Source organism: Carassius gibelio, chromosome B25 (genome assembly GCF_023724105.1).
Source record: "Carassius gibelio isolate Cgi1373 ecotype wild population from Czech Republic chromosome B25, carGib1.2-hapl.c, whole genome shotgun sequence".
NCBI lineage: Eukaryota > Metazoa > Chordata > Actinopteri > Cypriniformes > Cyprinidae > Carassius > Carassius gibelio.
The window spans coordinates 10,669,483-10,689,272 of record NC_068420.1 but is presented as its reverse complement, the minus strand read 5'-3'; the positions used below and the strand labels follow the sequence as shown (position 1 = coordinate 10,689,272).

Genomic DNA, 19,790 nt, shown 5'->3' with positions numbered 1-19,790 from the left:
CTACAAATGGTTATGAATGTTCATGGGCCCTGCTTAAAAGTTAACGCTAAGAATTGACTAAGTGCTAACAATATAATACAGGATTCGTTTGTTTTCACTTCTCCAACCTGAAGGCATGAGGACTTCCAGATGAGGTCCATCTCAGGCTGGAGATGTGGACTGTCTTCCAGACAGTGAGCCAGAGGTTAAGCAGGAACTCAGCCCGTGCTGAGGGAGTGTGTGTAGGGGTGTGTAAGTCCTCTCTTCCTCACGGCAGATTGTGCAGTGTTATAATTGACTCATCCCTCCTCATGTCCTCATCGCAACATCGCGTATTTTTCATCGGCCTTTCATCGTTCTGCACTTGATGGTCGCCAAATGTAAGACAAAACCGTTGCATGCGCCTTAACTGACGTTGCCTGCGTGGAATTTCTTTCTGATTCGATAAATCAAACGGCTTCAATGCTTTACATAACGACCGATGGATTAAATGTAATATTTGATATTCTAACTTTTATTTAAAAAAGAAAATTGTAATAAAACGAACGTTTGTATTTGACTGATAAATTATTTAACAGTTCAAAAGTTCAAGTGAAGGTGAACACCTGCAGATAAGTTTCTTACTCGATAATTTACTTTTTCAATTTAAACAAAAATCGCCCTGCACTTAAACACAGTTGTTATGGATCCTCAAGCTTAGCCTTATTTTTATGACTAGCAGTGAGTTAAATCATCAGTAGGCAAGTAGCCTAGTTTTATTTAATTATGCAGCGCTTTCGGCTCATAAATATTAGGCAATGAGAAACATTATGAATAATAGAGCTTAATGAATAAATCAAAGAATACGTTAAAATAAAATAAAAACTATGAAATATTAATAATTGTAAAAAATAATCATTTGAAAGAAGAAATAAGACTATCTTTGGTCTATTTCGTGGGACTATTTCCTTTACATGTTTTTATTATTATTATTACATTAAGTTAATTTTAAAACTTCTGTTTTTAAAAGGAAAACAGTCCAGAGACGTTGCATAGGCCAATAGCCTATTGTCGATAAATGATGAGAGAGAAAAAAGGGCTTACACGACCGCTTTTTTTTTTTTAACATTACCAATAATTGATTGGGAATGTATTAGTAGGATATTAGTACTAGCCTATTATATCGCTATTTTATTATCCTCGTTTAAAAGTTTTAAAAAGAAGTTGGGGAATCAGTGATCTGCCAATGATTTTTCGATCTGCCATTAAAAAAAACGTGTCAAAAAAAAAAAAAAAAACAGTTTAATAATGAACAGTTGAATTTCTCTTAAAGATTTTGTTTCAACAATCCACTTACCAAATAATCTTAATAATTTTGCCTTCGATGCATTAATTTCTTATGGCCATAATGCTCTTAAACAGTAATGAAATGCCCTAAATTATAAAAGGGCAGCCGCATTTGTTTAATGCATATCATGCCGTCTAAACGAGAAAGAGAGAGAGAGAGAGAGAGATACAAAAAAACATTTAGTTTGATGGATGTTAATGATAAAGCGCGAGCTTGCGCGCGGTCATTAAGACGCTGTAAGGTCACGCGCCTCAAAAAATAGTCTTGAAACAAAATTAAAGAGGGTTACAACGATAAATTAAACTAAAAGTCTTTCCTTTCACAAACCAATTCAAATGTTAAATTCCAATTCTGAATGGAATTAAAATTTATGTCCGCCTCTTAAATAGCCACCTCAGACATTCCCTCAAATCTACTGTACATGCAGTAGGCTACACGCGCAGCCGAAGTCTGAAGTACATTTATTAACACCTCTGCTAAAATGTGTTTCAAAGCTCATAAAAAGCCAGTCTCTGAATCATTGTCATCCATCCGCTGGACTCCCACAAACACACAAAGTTTATTGAGACTCCCAGCATGCTGTATGAGTATACAGGGAGGAGTATTGTACAGGGAGAAGTAAATGAATGAAGTGTTATGCTCATCTTTCCTCACTAGCCGTGGCTCCTCCTCCTCCTCCTGACTCCTCAGAGTGTGAGCTCCTGGGCCTCCAAAGAAAACAGACGCGCATGGAAGGAGGAACATCTCTTCTTCTCTCCTCATTCCATTCACAGAGCCTGCGAGAACTCGCCCCTGCTTGGACCTCCCGACCAATTGTGACATGGGCTACTCCGACTGAAAACGAAAAGCGTTACACTTTTTTCTGGCCGTGACCCAGCTTGACTCAGTGATGACACCTTGACTTTAGGATTTTCGCACTGAACTCGAACGTGTTTTGTAAGTAGCCAAAAATGGGTTCTGATGTACGTGACCTCAACACTCTTCTCCCTCCCGTGCCCCCGCTGCCCGGGGGGAACGGTAACTGTGCCCTGCCCGTGAGCAGCACCCCACAGTGGGCACCGATGCTGGACTTTCACACCGGTGCTCCCTACAGCTCGCTGGCCCAGCACTCCTTCATCAAGCAGGAGCCCAGCTGGGGCACAGCCGACCCCCATGAAGACCCTCACTGCGGGCTGAGCGCCTTCACCGTGCACTTCTCCGGACAGTTCACTGGCACTGGGGCCTGCAGGTACGGGGCCTTCGGGGCCCCTACACCCAGCCAGCCTCCACCCAGTCAGCCCAGGATGTTCAGCAATGGCCCTTACCTCTCCAACTGCATGGACAGCCAGCCCAGCTCCAGGAATCAGGGTGAGAAACTGCTTTATATGTCGCTGTTATTCTGTTCTTGCTTCTTTGTGACATTGCTTTGAAATGTTTCAGTAAGATAAACCATTGCTTATCAATAAGTATGCATTTTCATATATTTATTAAGGGCATCAAATTTTGATGGTACAGTTTAAAAAATAAACATTCTTTATTGGTATTAATGGTTCATTAATGGAACTTTCCATTCCACAGAAGGTTCTTAATAGTGGAAAAGGATTATTAAAATATTAATCACTGTTCTTTTTAAGAACTGTTCACTGAAATGTTCTTTGTGGAACCGATCTTGGCAAAAACCTCAACTTGAGACATTTATTTTTTAGAGTGTGGGGCCTTTATATTTACAGCTTATTTTAATTTCATTAAATTCCATCATTCCGTTTGGATTGCATCTGTTTAATACATTTAGTTTAAGCTTAATAAAGCTTCAGCTCTGATGATGCACTTCTTTAAAAAAAAAAAAAACTTTTTTTTTATCTGTGATCACTCTTACTCTGTCATAACATGTTGAAACTGGACCATTAACCTACTCTGTTATTGGCCTAAAAGGCACTTTTAATAAATTAGATGAAATGTCAAAGTAGGACAACATTCACCACAGAAATATTGATTACGCAGAAACTTTTAACTTGTTAATTTTTCATTATTAATTATAAATATTATTATAATTATTTTTTGTATTAATTCAATTAATTACACATTTATACAGTTATTTTTAATACGTTTGTATTAGCAAATAAGACTTTTTTTTAGCGGTTAGTCATTATTTTAAACTCTCATTTGAGACAATTTATTGACGGTTAAAAAGAATACAGTTTATCATGAGTGTATTTTATTGTGTAGTTTGCTTGTATGAACATGTTGAAGTAAATGAGTTAATTTATTTCTGTGATTTATCCATCATCAGGGCCATCAGCTCACTCATATTTGTCTGCCTTGAGTAATTACGTATCTCAGTGCTCCTGAATTTAGCAAAAAAAAGTTATTACAGATCTGCTGCAAACAGCTCATCACACAGGCGTTTAATGCATGGGACTCATTACTGTGTCAGTGTAAGAAACTTCAGGTTACTGGCTTGGGGTTTTCAACTGATTAGATTATAAACAGCCAATTTATAATCTGTATTAGATTTTGCAGTCAGGCAAGAAAAATATTTTTTTCTTCCTTTTCATGATTTTATTTGACAACAATAACTAAATAACCTATTTGAATTCATGTCATCATTCAGTAATCATATTTTTGGAGACTGTATTTACGTAATAAACAGATTAAAAAAAAGTTTTAAATGTAACGATTTACCTAAATATGTTTTGAAATTATATTTGACTGGATAAGAAACTATAAATAAGATCAGATCATAGAGATGCACAGCGAGAAAAGTAAAAGAAATGTTTTATTCTTATTGACGATACGTTGTTTGGACACCTGCGTTATTAGTTAAATAAAAATCTAATTTTCTATTTTCTGTGCATTTTATGATTTTAGATACATTAATACAATTTCTAATTTTGTTCATCAATAAACACCTTTACAAATTACTACATATTTTGCAGTCCTTCTAACAATTTTTATCCACATTGCTATTCCAATACTTGCTATTTGGTATGAATAATTTTTTTAGGGTATAATAATTTATTTACAATTTTTAATTAATATTTTGTAACTTTTAACCCTTCTCTGTTAAGAGTAATACAATAAGATAATCAGTAATATTAAAAAGCATCTTCAGTGGTTGAGTTAAATTAGTTAAAAACACCATCACTCCCTAAGACATCTGATACTCATTTAGTTCGAAATTGCCTTTTGGAAATCTAAAGTTAGAGTTAATTGTGGGTACTGCCACTCTTGGCGATATCAGGCCACACTTCCAGCTCTTCGCTGACTCCCAGGTTAAAACTCTTGCTGAGACCTGGTAGGGTGGAAGAGAAATGGTCATCTTTAATGAGTTTTTCTCTGTCTGAGGTGAAAGTGGTTGGCTTGTAATTAATGAAGATGGTGGTGGGAGACCGTGATTTACGATGTTACGTCTGACCTGGGGTTACGCCGAGGCATGATTCACCCCCTAAACCTGGTGTCGGCTCTCGGCTACACCGTCCTGCCAGCGTTTGTTTTCCTCGCACAGCTTGTCCGCTCACCCCCGCTGGGGAACGGAGGACTGATTAGGATCCAAGGAAGAATATTCCTATATACTGGAGAATAGCTGTGTTTTACTGTTTATTAACAGCTAATTCTGAATTGCTGATGATTTTTTTTTTTCTGGCACACATAAATTGTATATATATATATATATATATATATATATATATATATATATATTTATTTATATATACACATACATACATATATATAGATAGATAGATTTATCTATAGATAAATATACTTAATTTATATTAACTGAAAATATTTAAAGTTTATTGAGTAATTAGGCCAATTCTAAAACATTTCTAAAATTAAAGAAAAAACTTTCATATTTTAAAATATATAAGTAAAATATTTTAGAAATATTTTACTTCTATTTCTATCTCAAATTAAAATACTTTATACATTTATGGAATGATTAGGTAATTCTTCAATTTCTAAAACACATATGATGCTAAATTTATATGTAACAACATATATAACATTTAACACACACACACAAATACACACACATATAATATATAAATATATGTACAATATTTCTGACATTCATATCTTTCACAGGTTACGGCACAGTTTCTTTTGATGGAGCCACAAACTACGGACACACACCTTCCCACCACACCTCGCAGTTTCCCAACCACTCCTTCAAACATGAGGACCCCATCACGCAGCAAAGCAACATGGGTAAACACACACCCCATGCACTAAATTACACTTTATAGTGTTTGTACAAACGCACGTATTAGAGAAGATTCCAATCTGCAAACACTTTCTGCATGTTTGATATCTGGCCCTTGCTCTTTGCACTTACAGAGCGATGTCTGTAATGTCATTCAGGGGGCAAGTTGCACAAAACGTCCCGTTGCTGAACAGTAAATCAGCCTAAACTTTTTTCTCCCCATAGTCCTCTCGGCTCTTCTGCATGTCATAATGTTAAACATCAGCGAACAGCTAACCGGACGATTTGGTGTTCACTGTGCCGCAGTAAATTCTGCCTGAGGTCTCCGCGCTTGTGGCAGTGAGAGATGCCTTTCGGAATGTTTAGAACTATCATGGGACGCATTCACAATACGGGGGCCGGATGAGCCAAAGCAGCGATTCCTCATTTGCACTTTGAAACGGAGAGCGAGAGGTCTGCATGCTTTATGGCTTCAAAGAAAGTTAGCCTGTTGTTTTCATAACTGCTAAGTGTACTCGGCTGCGTCTTCATAACCCTCCCTCACGCTCATATTCCCTTTATAAGACGGACTACGCCACACATGCTCGATCATGCGTTTCAGTGGAACAGCAAAGTTATGATACTTTGAGCATCCAGGCATGGATATTTTCCATCGGGGACTCAAGACAAACAGAGTGCACAAATGTTCATTCCCGTTAATTAAACTCTGTGGAGAATTATTAAAAAGTAAATTTATTAAAACACAATCACACTATGTGGTTAACCAAAGAGTGATAGAGGTGAAATATTGGAACAATTCTTGTTATTAAGGAAAAAAGTTTCTTTTTCTTCAAAAAAGTTTTTTTTACCTTTTGCATAGGTACTAAATCAAGTCATGATTAATTAAAATAATATGTTTATTTATTTAAAACAAAGTTCTGCACAACTTAGAACAAAACTTTGACAACATATATATTATTATTATATTATACTTTTTTTCAATATTTGTATAATGTTTATATTAATAATAATGACACCATGACAATAAGATAAATACAAAACTCAAAGATCATAAAATAATACACAAGATAAATAATAAAATATACAGTATACTAATATTTATTTTTGAAATTTTAATTTACAATTATATTTGACAATATTTATATAATGTTTGACTTATTTTTGTTTAATAATAATAATTATTATATTACTAATAATATTATTACTTCTAATTAATTTGTAACTGATTGGTAAATAATAAAAACAACCACAAATAGCATTATTTAAAAAATCTATTATTAATATAAATATATTAATTAAAAATATATATCAGTATTGCTAATAATAATTATATTTACAATGCATACTTTATATATATATATATATATATATATATATATATATATATATATATATATATATACACACATTTAAATTAAATTAAAATAAACTACAATTAAATTAAAATGACAATTTATGCATTTAGCAGACACTTTTATCCAAAGCGATTCAAGCTAACATTTTTAATGTGTTTCCTGGGAATCGAACCCACAACCTTTTGCGCTGCATGTGTATATATATATATATATATATATATATATATATATATATATATATATATATATATATATATAATAAGTTTAAAATCAATTCTAAATATATTTTTTGGCCAATACAAAGATAATGTAGATGCTCGGGTATAAGATCTTAGAAATAAAATCAATGCCAGGGATAAATGCCTTTGATATATATTTTTTTAAATATAAATTTGTTTACATTTGTTGCATTTCAGGTGAGCAGCAGTATCCTGTTCCTCCTCCGGTATACGGCTGCCACACTCCCTCTGACAGCTGTACAGGAAGTCAGGCTCTGCTTCTGAGGAACCCATACAACAGGTACAGCTGCAGTCCTATCATCATCTCGAGACATTCCTTACACATCTGACTCCTCTCTCGCTCTCTCTCTATGCAAGACATGCTTCAGAAGTTTCTTAAATGCTTCCTTAACCGAAAAACAGACTTCACAAAATGTAATATGTCTCCAAAAAGATATGAAGGAATGTGATATGAAATGAGAAAGTCATGCACATGGCCACTGAATTCTTTAAAATGGTCCAGACAGTACAACTGATAGCTGTCAGGACACACGGGGTGCAGGAAGTTCAAATCCAGTTCTGTTCAATAACCAGGCCTGTGCAACAATCAGAGATACGTCAAAATCTGTTATTATGGCAGCTCCAAAAAGTCACGCTGCCTCTGAGCACGTAGAGGAAATGCGGAAATTAAGTAACAAGAGGAGGAAAAGGAGGAACAGGATGTTCGAATAAAGTTTGGGTACTTTGAAAAAAAAAATGCACTTAAAATATACACTACAATTTAAAAGTTTAAGACCGGTAAGATTTTTTTATGTTTATTTTTTAAAAAGGTGCTTATCAAGGCTGCATTTATTTGACCAAATACACAGCGATACTGTGAAATATTTTTATAATTTAGAATAACTGTTTTCTATTTTAATATATTTTCAAATGTTATTTATTCCCGCGGAGCAAAGCTGAATTTTCAGCATGTTTACTCCAGCCTTCAGTGTCACATGATCCTTTAGATTTACTGGTTAAGAAACTTGCATTATTATGAATGTTTGAAATTGTAATATATTTGAAAAATTCTTTGATGAATAGTGATAATGGTGAAAAGTTCAAAAGAGCAGCATTTATTTAAAATAGAAATCGTTTGTAACATTAGGAATGTTTATAATGTCACTTCTGGATCTGTTTCCAAAAAAACGAACAATCCTACTGACCCCAAACTTCTATAAAGTAATGTAATCTCTAATGTCACTATATAAACAAACAAAAAACAGTTCTCAAATGTATATAACAAAAAATTCCAGATCTCATCAATCTAAACTACAAGTATGTCAGGGGTTAAAATGCAAATTGGTATTATTTCATTTAACAGCATACTGCCAAATCAAAGCTGGGTTCTGTCAATCGTGCTTAATAAAGGTCAAGTGCTGAACAGCATTGTGTACTATGCCAAGACAGACGGTTTAATCCGGCGCTCGTTTGCACTTTCAGAACAGCTCGGAATTCTTTCATTCTGATAAGTGCTTAATTGTTCTCGGTGGAATTCCCTTCGCAACTTCAGCTAACAGCACGAGTACTACAGCCCGAAATGATCTCACATTCCTCGGATGTTTTCAACATGTTGTTTTTCCAGCGCAGAGGGAACATAAAGATTCATAATAACAGAATTGGGATGATAAGAGGACTTTGACTCGGGTCAAACCGCAGCTTCTCGGCGCTGTAATAAACAGTCTCCTATCGGGCTGTGAATCCTCAAATCAGAACGCAGTGCTGCTTTTCAAATCAAACGCCTGGTACCTACGGCCCTGTATTTACACAGGCCTCCGGTTAGAGCGGTTTTTAGGTAGCACGAGGTGGCTGGAATAAAAACATGTCCAGGTTTTCAAAGTAAAATGAGGTTGGTGCTAATCTCAAAAGCAGATGCAGTGTACGAAAATGTAAACTGTTCCCAATCTACAGGCTTCCTGCATCTGCGTCTGGTGCGTCAAAAATGAAAAACAAAGATCCAGACCATGTTCACAGAGTAAAGCTGAACGGGGGGAGCTTTCCAGACCATATATTATATCTTTGAACAAACGATTACATTCAAGGTTCATTTTATATAAGCACTGACATTAATACTTCTGTGTATTATTTGAGCTGCAAAGCGGTGTAAATCAATCTGTGCTGTCTTTTTAAGGTTTAATTGTAAGGCAATAAATCATAAAATTGGATAGAACATTACAAGGAAAAGATTAGTAAGCAATCTTTGCATGATGCATACTTAAGTCGTATACTGTACTGTACATCTTGTGGCTTAATTTTTGAAACTGTGAGCATTTTAAAGTTTAAGGTTTGCCTTAATAATAGCAATTTATCCGTAGTATTTTTCTGTAGTAGTCATTTTAATATTTTATGGTTTACGTGTTATATAGTTGCAGTGGCGATGAATAGTAAAACTGAATATAAGTAAAGGTAATACAAAGAAAGTTCATTCAAAGTAAGCACAGTTAAGTGAGCAATTTTTGCACAATGAAATAATGTTAATGCAAGAAAAAGAATTTAAAATGTATTTTTGTGTAACCAACATTATGCCATAAATACTGTAGTTAAAAATGTATGTTTCATTAATTTCCTGCAGAGATTAATGTCCTTTTAATGCATTAAAAATGCTTACCCAGGTTGCATTTATTTGATTTAAGATACAGTGAAAACAATAATATTGTGAAATATTATTATAATTTGGAATAACTGTTTTATATTTAAATATACGATAACATTTTATCTATTCCTGTGATGCAAAGCTGAATTTTCAGCATCATTACTCCAGTCTTCAGTGTCACATGATCCTTCAGAAATCATTCTAATGTGCTGATTTGCTGTTTAAGAAAATTGTATTATTATTATTATTATTATTATTATTATTATTATTATCATTATTATTATTAATAATGTTTTTAAAACGTTTAAGATTTCTTGATTAACATTTATTTGAAACAAAAATATTTTGTAACATTATACTGTAAATGTCTGTCACTTTTGATAAATGTAATGCATCCATGTTGAATAAAAGTATTAATCACTTTCAAAAAAAGTAAAAAAAAAAAAAAAGTCAAATCTATTTTATCACAAAAACAAACAAAAAAAGTATTTTTGTGGTAATCAACATTTGTAACACAAACGTGTCAAATGAGTTTCTTCAGCCAGTATTTTCTCCAAACAAATGCTGTTGATGCTGAAATACCGTTGTGTTTCTTCGTCAGTGAAGCAAGTGCAGTACCAGGTACCAGTTCACACCGCCGTATACTGTTGCCTGTCTATGATGAAACACTATGATGTCAGAGTTGCTGTAGATAAATCCAAACTATGTGTTTGGGTGAGCACCTGGCAGGGTAACTAATGGTCCTACAGACAGGCTTTTAATAACGTATGGCAGGTTTTTGGTCAGAGGGACGACCTGATTAACTGATCACCCCTGGTGTGGGTAACCTCCTTTTTTAACACATATGACACATTCATTCACTGTTACCTAGGATGCCTTTGTCAGAAGGGCTATTTTTCATTCACACATTCATTACATCTAACAGAGGTTGCTGTTTTTTTTTTTTTAAGAATAGGAAAATACTGTACATGTATATTTCCTTAAATCGTATTTCTGTTGTTTTCAATCCCAGCAGTGATAATTTATATCAAATGGCAGCGTCACAGTTGGAATGCATGGCGTGGAATCCCGTCAACCCTCTGGCATCCACTATAAAGAGGTAGGTCGACATGACCCGCTCCTGTCATGTAGGAAATTCTTCTGTGATTTGAATAAGCACACACTTGTTTCAGCTAAGAGAAGAGAAGGAATTATAACTTGCTTCATTTAAGCGGGTACTTATGCTGGGAAAATAAAATGGGAATTTAAATTGGAATCACTTTAAAAAAAAAAAAAAAAAATTCCCAGCCGATGAACATTAAAAACATTGACACCCAATCAGAATCAATCCTGCTTTAAGCGAGCTCGAGAATTTAAGGTGGCAGATGAGCATGCGCTTAGAATAAATAGACAATATCGTCCACTTGTCTGGATGCTAATATAGTTATCTTTGTATCTATCGTTCTTGCTGTGAACAGGCCTTTAAATGTTTCTTTTAAGATGAAATTTAGAATTTTTGCACCTCTAACGCCACCAAAAGTAATTGCAAAAATACTGACAGGTTTTTTTTAACACTCGTTCCAGACTTTTGTTATTGGTCGGATAAAACAATAGGTGTCAGAACCGCTTCTTAATTCTTTCTTGTTAAGAACTGGTTCCATTTTTTTTACATAGCAGAACTGTAGAGGTTGCAGAGTTTCCTGCGTTACATCTTTAACTGAATAAATAGTGCTAAACAGACAGCTTAATCAGTGTTATCACACTTACTGATTATAGTTTACAAATACCTCATGAGTATAGTCCGATTCTCAAAAATTGCCTCGTGTGAATGAGTCGGTTCTTTGTAGTGTATTACAGCGCAACCAGTTTACTCTGATTCCCCCCAAAAATGTGTCATTTTTTTAGCGAATCAAAAAGATATCAAAAGCACAAACACTGTTGTCTGATTCCCAAAAAAATGACTCAGCGAATCAGAATCATACAGCGCAGCAAGTGCAGTCCAAGTGAATGAATGACTTCTGAATCAACGATCATAAGATTTGGTTTAGCGTTGGGTTAGGGGTGGAGCTTTTTGTGTACTTTCTTTTTTTTTTTAAATAGTACGTTTTCATTTGACACATATTGTACTAATTCATAGATAACCAACCTATAAAATACTCATTTTTGTTGGCGCAGGTGGCCTTGTGGGCAGTGCGCCAACATGTAGCGCCATTTTGCTAAGAGCGTCCTGAGTTCGAATCCTGGCTTGAAGACCTTTCATGGTCCTGATCCCGCCCCCGTTCTCTTTCCCACTTCATAATAAAGTCAAATGAAACTATATACAAAAAAATTCTAGTTTTCTCATAAGATCCGGTTGCGGTTTTGCACTTTTTGGCTAAATCATTGTTCTTATAGTTGTGTCTGCAATCTGCATATTTAATATTGAAAAACTCAATTGGGCCAGTTCCATATGATCTAAAAATCTATTCTCCACATCTTCCTTCTTCTTTCTGTTTGTGCCAGAGAGTTGAGTGTGCACATGCAGAATAAGCCTCTGTTTTGTCTGGCTAGAGAACGATATCCTGCCATATATTTCTACCAGTGGCACCTCAGCCTTGACCAGGCCGAGCGCCGGCCCGCCGGGAGGAAGGGAGCCACGCAGGGGGGAGGTGGAAGTGCATCAGTGCACAATGGGACAGCCTCTACTCCCCGTGGGACCCGAGCGAGAAACCATAGTCACGTTCGGCCAGGCGGGGAGGAGGCAGTGACCTCTCCCCAGCCTCTCTGAAAAAGTCTGAGGAGCCCTGGGTGACAGAATGATTCATGTGCTGATAAATGAGAGGGACGGGACTGGTTTCAGTTGAGGAAAAATCAGACACGCTGATCGATCTCAAGGGGGCTGCCATGGAAGCGTTGCTGTGGCTCCTCAAGACAAACTTAATCATTCCTATACACGTCCAACTATAGCTCTTCACATACCTCCAAATCCCTCGCTTGTCGCAAGCCCAAGGTGGTTGGGCTTGGGTGAATGAATGAACTGTGAGAAGATTTACTGCAGGATGCTGTTTTGGACTGTCTTTTCTGTCTGGCTGGTCAGACAAAGAGAACTTTATACCTCATGAAACTAAATTCGTGAAATTTGAGGAAAGATCTGCATAGTAACAGAAAACAGTTTCCATAATGTGTGGTCTTTTCTCCAAAGCAGAGAAACATGGTGTAGAATTGTCCCCAAAAAAACGTGTATTTACAGCGTGACGTAAAATGCCATTCCGCTGAGGTTCAGGCAGAAGTTCAACAGTGAGCAAGACCATACATTCCCCATTCATCTCTCTGACTAGCCCTACCTCAAATGTTTAGGGCAAAAATATTGCTCTTTGAAACAGGGAGCAATTTGCCCCAATGTCAAGATGAGTTACAAAGACATGACTCTGTGTAGTTTATGGCTAGCAGTGCCCTCTGTATGTCATCCAAACTTTGCGGAAAAAAATGCATGGAGAGATTAAGGAGCGACTGTATCTGCTGTCGCGCATAAATGAGAAATTTATGAAGTAGAATTACATTTTGTGAACAGTTGATTTATCGTGGAGCAATTGCTGATGTTTTACATGCATCAAAAGACATGTTTTATTCTAGTTATAGTACAGTATCAGTGCAATAAAGTTTACATTTATTCAAATTCGTTCATGAAATATATATTAAATTTGAACATTTTTAACGTTGTGAAAAAGCTATTAAATTTGTTAATCTTTTTTTTTTTTTTTTTTTTTGGAGTAAAAATATCTGATACAATGACTTGTCTTTAATATACACTACAGTATGTTAAAATGATTTGCTGTGCAAGAACCATTTCTTATTCTTAACCAGAAAATGGTTTTGTTGCTTAATATTTTTGCATCCTTCCTGGAAAAAAAAAATATTGAGCCCTTTTAAACAGAAGTGATTTTTTTTTTTTTACCGCACTGGCAATGTTTGTCTTGATTTAAGCACAAAACGTACTTTATTCCATCTGATCAGATTAACAAAATATTCTCCTGTGTAATCACAAACAGCCATGCAGGAGGCTATGAGAGTGACCCCAGCACACCCATGGTGTACAGCTGCAGCAGACAGTACCGCATCCACACCCACGGCGTCTTCAGAGGCCTTCAGGTCAGTATCTCTCGCTCACAGCTCATTCCAGTTCACTCTCAGGACACACTAAGATTCTTTGTGCTCTTGGGATTGTGCTCACATCGGGCCAAGGTCAGGCCACGGCGTACAAAGACACACTGACAAACCCCTCACACACATCCCTTTATCAAAAGGTTGATTATACAACTTGCTAAAATGATCTATAATCCAAAAAGAAATGAAAAAACAGAGATTTAGAAGTGTGACACAGTGCTTTAAATAACTAATAAAAAAAAGAGACAAATGTAATTTAAAAAGAAGGTGCTGAAGAAAACCATCTGATGCAATGAGAACGCTATGCGAGAGGAAGCAGGCCCCTGCCAGAATACTTGAGAGATTTGAAAGGCATTTCAGGATAAAAAGCGAAGAGGAATCACTTAAAAAAGTCCATTAGCCTTAAAGCTGCAGTTTCCAGTTGCCTGCTGCTCATGCATATAAATCATTAGCTCTTAATTAATGTCTGTCAGCGGCCTTAAAGCTGTAAAAGAAGAGATACTCCAGAGCTGCTCTTGCTTAAAATGGGATGCATTTCTTCACTTCTCAGTTTATTCTTCCCTCTTCATTGTATAAATGCATGATGGGCAACTTAGAATGACTTGTCAACTTCCAGTGTAGATAGATAGATAGATAGATAGATAGATAGATAGATAGATAGTTATATGTGCGAAAATGCATTCAAAACATTAGTTCAAATGTATGGTTACAGACAGCTAATCTGAATTTAAATGTCACAAACAAATCAAACGTAGCATGCTAGGCGTTGAGCTGTACTGCCTAGCCTGCTGTGTTATCATCCCCGTGGGGTCAATATATGAGTCTGGCACTACAGCCGTAGAACAGTTTCAGTAATTTACTTATCAATAACACTTAACACTCTTTCATTACCGTGCCAGCGTACGGAAACACCATTATGCTAAGCGCTAGTTAATTAAGAGCAGATGGGCTTTATCAGTGTGCAAATGAGGGAAACGGGAGGAACGGGGGGAGTGAAGCAGCGAAATAGGGTCTGCCTAACGTCCGTGACTAACCGTTCACAGTTAGAGCTCATATCAGTAGCATGGGGAAATCCGAATGATCATTTCACAGCTAATTCTGCAGTAATGAACCGATTGGACATGCTAATCATTAGCCGTTTTCCCCATGGGCGCTGGGTTCGGGTGTCTTGTTCGCCGTGCAGCGTTTGTTGTAGCATGAATTGAATGTTTTTGACTTTCTCACAGGATGTGCGGAGAGTACCGGGCATTACACCCGCCATTGTGCGTTCGGCCGAAACCAACGAAAAAAGGCCGTTTATGTGCGCCTACCCGGGCTGCAACAAAAGATACTTTAAACTATCTCACTTACAGATGCACAGCCGTAAACATACAGGTAAGACAACCCACAAATGTTAATAGATACCATTAGCACATGCTAAGATTAACTTTAACATGTTTGGTTGTATTAAACTCATAGGGGAGAAACCCTATCAGTGTGACTTCACAGACTGTGGTCGCAGGTTCTCCAGATCAGACCAGCTGAAAAGACACCAGAGGAGACACACAGGTTTGCGCCTCTGTCGTTTATATTTTCTTCTTCTCCTGTTTTCCTGTAGTAGTTCCTTGCTTGCTTGTTTGGAATTAAACTAATTGGTGAGGGAGATATTCAGATGTTGGCCCCATTGTAAAAAAAGTAGTTTTCTTAATATTGTATTAAAAGTACACTGATAGTTCAAATTTCAAAAGTATATTTTTTAAATACTGCACTTGCAGAAATAAATTAGTGAAATAAAAGATAATTTAAGTGTACTTAAAGAGAGTAAACTTTCCGAGCACACATAAAGGGATAGTTCATACAAAAATAAAAATTACCCAATGATTTACTCACCCACAAGTCATCCTAGGTGTATATGTTTTTCTTCTTTCAGACGAAAAAATCCAATTTGAATCAAATTTTTTATTTAAAAAAAATGTTTTGGCTCTTCCAAGCTTTATAATGGCAGTGAATGGGGGTCGAGAATTTGAAGCCCCAAAAATGCACCCATCCATCATAAAAATTGCTCCACACAGCACTTTCTAAAGTAAATCGATGCATTTGTGTAAGAAAATATATATAATGTTGTACACAACTTCATGAGAGAATGGCATGAACACGCGTACGACAGTTAGTTGAAGCCAGAGATTAGAAAGTTTGAAACACTTTTCTTACACAAAAGCATCAATTCACTTTAGAAGGCCTTTATTAACCCTCCAGAGCCATGTGGAGTACTTTTTATGATGGATGGATGCACTTTTTTTGGTCTTCAAAATTGAACCCCCATTCACTGCCATTATAAAGCTTTGAAGATTCAGGACATTTTAATATAACTTTTTTAATATAATAATTATTTTTTTGTTTGTATTCATCTGAAAGAAGAAAACTTGAGGCTGAGTTGCCTAAATTGTGGGGTAATTTTCATTTTTGGTCAAGTGCATCAAGTGCACTTTTCACAAAGCTCAAAGTATTTGATTATAATTTCAAACTGTAGAGTGTTATTCGATATTGCATTTAAAATGAACATATTTTAAACGTATAAAACTGCAACATCATTAGAAATGTACTTAAGTAGCCTACATGACATAGAAGTTTCAATAACAATGACACAAAAATGTGTTTAAGTTACCGTGGAACACTTCAATCATATTTAAAAGACAATAGAAGATAGTTATGAAAATTATAAAATGGCATGTAAAGATGTACTTAAGTGGGTCAAAAAAGTACACTTAAGTAACTAATTGTATTTAGCATAAGATATAAAACATTTTCATTTAATTAATCAGAAATATGAAGTTAAGTGTCTGAAAACATTACATTCAGGTTCCACTTATGTATATTATTTTAATGTATAATATTTTCGTAGTGTGTACTCATCTAAAAGTGTGCATTGGTTTTAAAAGGGCCCTAAAGACACACTGCTATGCAAGTAGAATAATGCTTATTCTTCACATCTTCAACAAAAGCTTGATAAAACAGTCTACAGTTGTTGACTTTAAGTCATTTAAATGTTCATGTTCACTTTCACTCTTGTTCCAAGTGTCTGAAAACACTTTTATGATTTCTTCAGTCATTTAGCGCAAGTGTTTGCCGATGTATTGCTAGGATTCTCTGTGTATGTTGGTCTCACATACTTAATATAAGAATGTTTTTTATCCCCTCTGACACATTTTGGCATGGCCTCTCTACTGTAGCCTGTACTCGTCCTCTCCTTGTGAGTGTGTGTGTGTGTGTGTGTGACGACACTTGTGTGTTCCTGTGTGTGTGTAGGCGTTAAGCCATTCCAATGCGAAACCTGTCAGAGAAAGTTCTCACGGTCAGACCACCTTAAGACCCACACCCGGACACATACAGGTAAAACAAGTGCGTAAACCTTTTCATTTTTTCATGATTCGCTCCTCTCTTTTCACTCTTTGATGGATAATTGAACTTTAAGAGGTCTTAACTTCAATATTATGTTTTCAGTTTGTATTCGAAAGAGCACACTGAAAACTCTCTTGACTGCAGTGGTTCTAAACAAGAGAGATACAGTGTTTTTACTAATAATCACAATTTTCAACTTAATCTGTTAGCAGCTATACTATTCATAGGTAAATTGACTTAATGTCGTGCAAAAACAAAGATAAAAAATGTGTGAACAGATCATAAAACAATTAGAATAAATATAATAGATAAATAAAAAAAAGATATATAGGTCACAAAACAATCTTTGTATAAATAACAGTAGTTATAATTCATAATGCATGCTTTTATTGTTTTAGGTAGTAGATACAGTATGATTGTGTTAAAAAGCAGGAATCAAACAAGTTCTTACCTTACAAAGTAAACTAGAATGTGCTAAAAACAAGAATGAATTTCATTAGGATTAATATCTGCATATGCACAATTATATGCTAAATTATGAACATAATTAGATTTCTAAATGTCTTGATATTAATGAATTTCAGTGGTTTTTTTTTTTCATGCTTTTGTGCATCTGATTTCAATAGCATTTACCAAGTGACAAGAATGTCAGTCAATTTATGATAAAGACAGACTGATTGCACAACCTTAAACATCAACACATAAAGAAATATTTGGTTTTCAAAATGTTTTTACCTTTAAAATTTGATTAATTATTTCAATGATTACAGTTGAGAACCACTGCTCCTAGGTGACCTCAATAGAATTTAATAACGTAGATAACTCCTTATTGCTCTTCTACTTTTATCTTCGATTCCATCCTAATGTTTATGTCCTGTTTCTCTCTCTCAGGTGAGAAGCCCTTTAACTGCAGATGGCCGAACTGTCAGAAGAAGTTCGCCAGGTCTGATGAGCTCGTCCGGCACCACAACATGCACCAGAGGAACCTGACGAAGCTACAGCTGGCCATCTGAGTCGCGTCCCATTGCCACCGGGTGCTGGTGCGGCCCCATCCCAAAGCATTAACTGCAGCTTTTATAAGGAAAAGCGATAGTCTGTTTTCCTTTATAAGAGTTCAAGTTATGGTTTGGATATGGGAAACTGGCAAGACAGGACAACAGTCTTTATCTGCATGTGCAGCGCCCCCTAGAGGCAGCTCACAACAGGCCCTAATACACCATTATAGTGGCTTCAACATAAAAGCATGTTTCCGCTGAGGGAAACCTTATGTCTTTAAAGAGATTTGAGATTTGGGATGTGAAATATTATGTACCTAATAGTTAATGAAGTCGTTTTTAGAGTAATTTATTTTGTTTGTTGTAAATTAAAAAGTAAGTTTTGTTCTTTCCTGGGAAAATCCTCCGAACTCCATCCGTCTTTGGCATGTTGTATATGGAATTGTGAAGCTCTCACCACTGAAGTGCACATCCATGCTGTCTGACCAGTTAATTTATGAGTAGGTCACACTGGTTATGTGGCTGAGCGGTTGTGGTCAAGTTGTAAATATTAGTTTCAATCCTCAGCCAACACCAAAAAAAAAAAAAAAAAAAAAAAAATCTAACAGGCAAAATTCTGTTCATGGGTAATGTGACTCTTATAACTATAAGCAATGGAAAGAAATGTGAAACGTATTTGGATGGACATGTTTTTTTTTTTAAATGAGCTTTATTTGTATGTTTGTCATATATATCTCTGTTATTGATAAAAATAATTAAACTCTCTACATTAACTTGATGAAATGTGAAGCTCCAATTCTGCCCCGAATTTAATTTATAAGGTTCAATCTTTTGTATTTCTTTTTTTAATGGGGAAAAATGTTGCAGTTGTTTCTTGATAAATATAGTTCATTTTGGTGTCATTATTAATTATTAGATTTATTTAGGGTTTATGGGGTTTCTAAAACATTTTAATTCGACTTTCAACAAATTAAGACCTAAAAAGATAAACTGGACCAGAAAATCATGGGGAAAAAAATTATCAACAAGAAATTAAGTTCTCTGTTTCTGCAAATGAACTCTTCAAATGTTGATGCAAGAATCTTTAGATATTTTCACTGGAAAACAAGACTTGTCTCTTTTTGGTTTAGAAAAGAAATTAGTGAATTGTGTTCCATTCATTTTATTCCTTAAATTTTCTTTACTTGCTCTTAAAAAGGTGTCAGTCTTAAATTTACCTTCGTAAAACCTGCAGAAATCTGCATTTATTATAGAAATCGGCATTGCAGATTTATTGCAGGTCATATATTGTAACTGAATTTGGCTTTTTTTCCCATAGAAATATAAGCTCTTCAAATACAACATTCACTCAGATTAAAAAAATAATCATCTGGAAATCAAGCAGAGGCCTCCCTTCAAACATACATGCTCTACATTAAAACACCCATGTAAATGTACAGCTAGCTGCTGATATTTTATCTTTATCTGGAGCCCAAGTCGTGGCTGTCTAGTCTTTTCCATCTTAAACAATTTGCTTGGCCCCCAGTGCTGTGTAAATCAGTGCGCTTCTCCACCCTATTACTCATGCAGAAAAGTCCCGCTATATCTCACAGAGACAGCGC

At 35.5% G+C, this 19,790-nt stretch overlaps 1 protein-coding gene and 1 long non-coding RNA gene across 6 annotated transcripts in view; one reads left to right on the top strand and one right to left on the bottom strand.

The window, feature by feature from the left end:
* LOC128014278 (uncharacterized) overlaps nucleotides 1-19,790 on the bottom strand; it is a 64,818-nt gene that overhangs the window by 14,256 nt on the left and 30,772 nt on the right. The window lies entirely within an intron of this gene.
* On the top strand, nucleotides 258-18,972 carry wt1a (WT1 transcription factor a). 5 transcript variants are annotated; one of them, XM_052597722.1, is made up of 10 exons: nucleotides 258-359; nucleotides 1,964-2,653; nucleotides 5,372-5,494; nucleotides 7,261-7,363; nucleotides 10,710-10,793; nucleotides 13,702-13,801; nucleotides 15,043-15,190; nucleotides 15,275-15,364; nucleotides 17,102-17,185; nucleotides 18,086-18,972. In XM_052597722.1, exons 2-10 carry the CDS (start codon nucleotides 2,257-2,259, stop codon nucleotides 18,205-18,207), a joined length of 1,251 nt encoding a protein of 416 aa, XP_052453682.1. In that variant the 5' UTR covers nucleotides 258-359; nucleotides 1,964-2,256; the 3' UTR covers nucleotides 18,208-18,972. The 5 variants fall into 5 exon arrangements, with proteins under 5 accessions (XP_052453682.1, XP_052453680.1, XP_052453681.1 ...); XM_052597720.1 differs by having other exon boundaries at nucleotides 260-359; nucleotides 17,102-17,194; XM_052597721.1 differs by having other exon boundaries at nucleotides 260-359; nucleotides 10,707-10,793.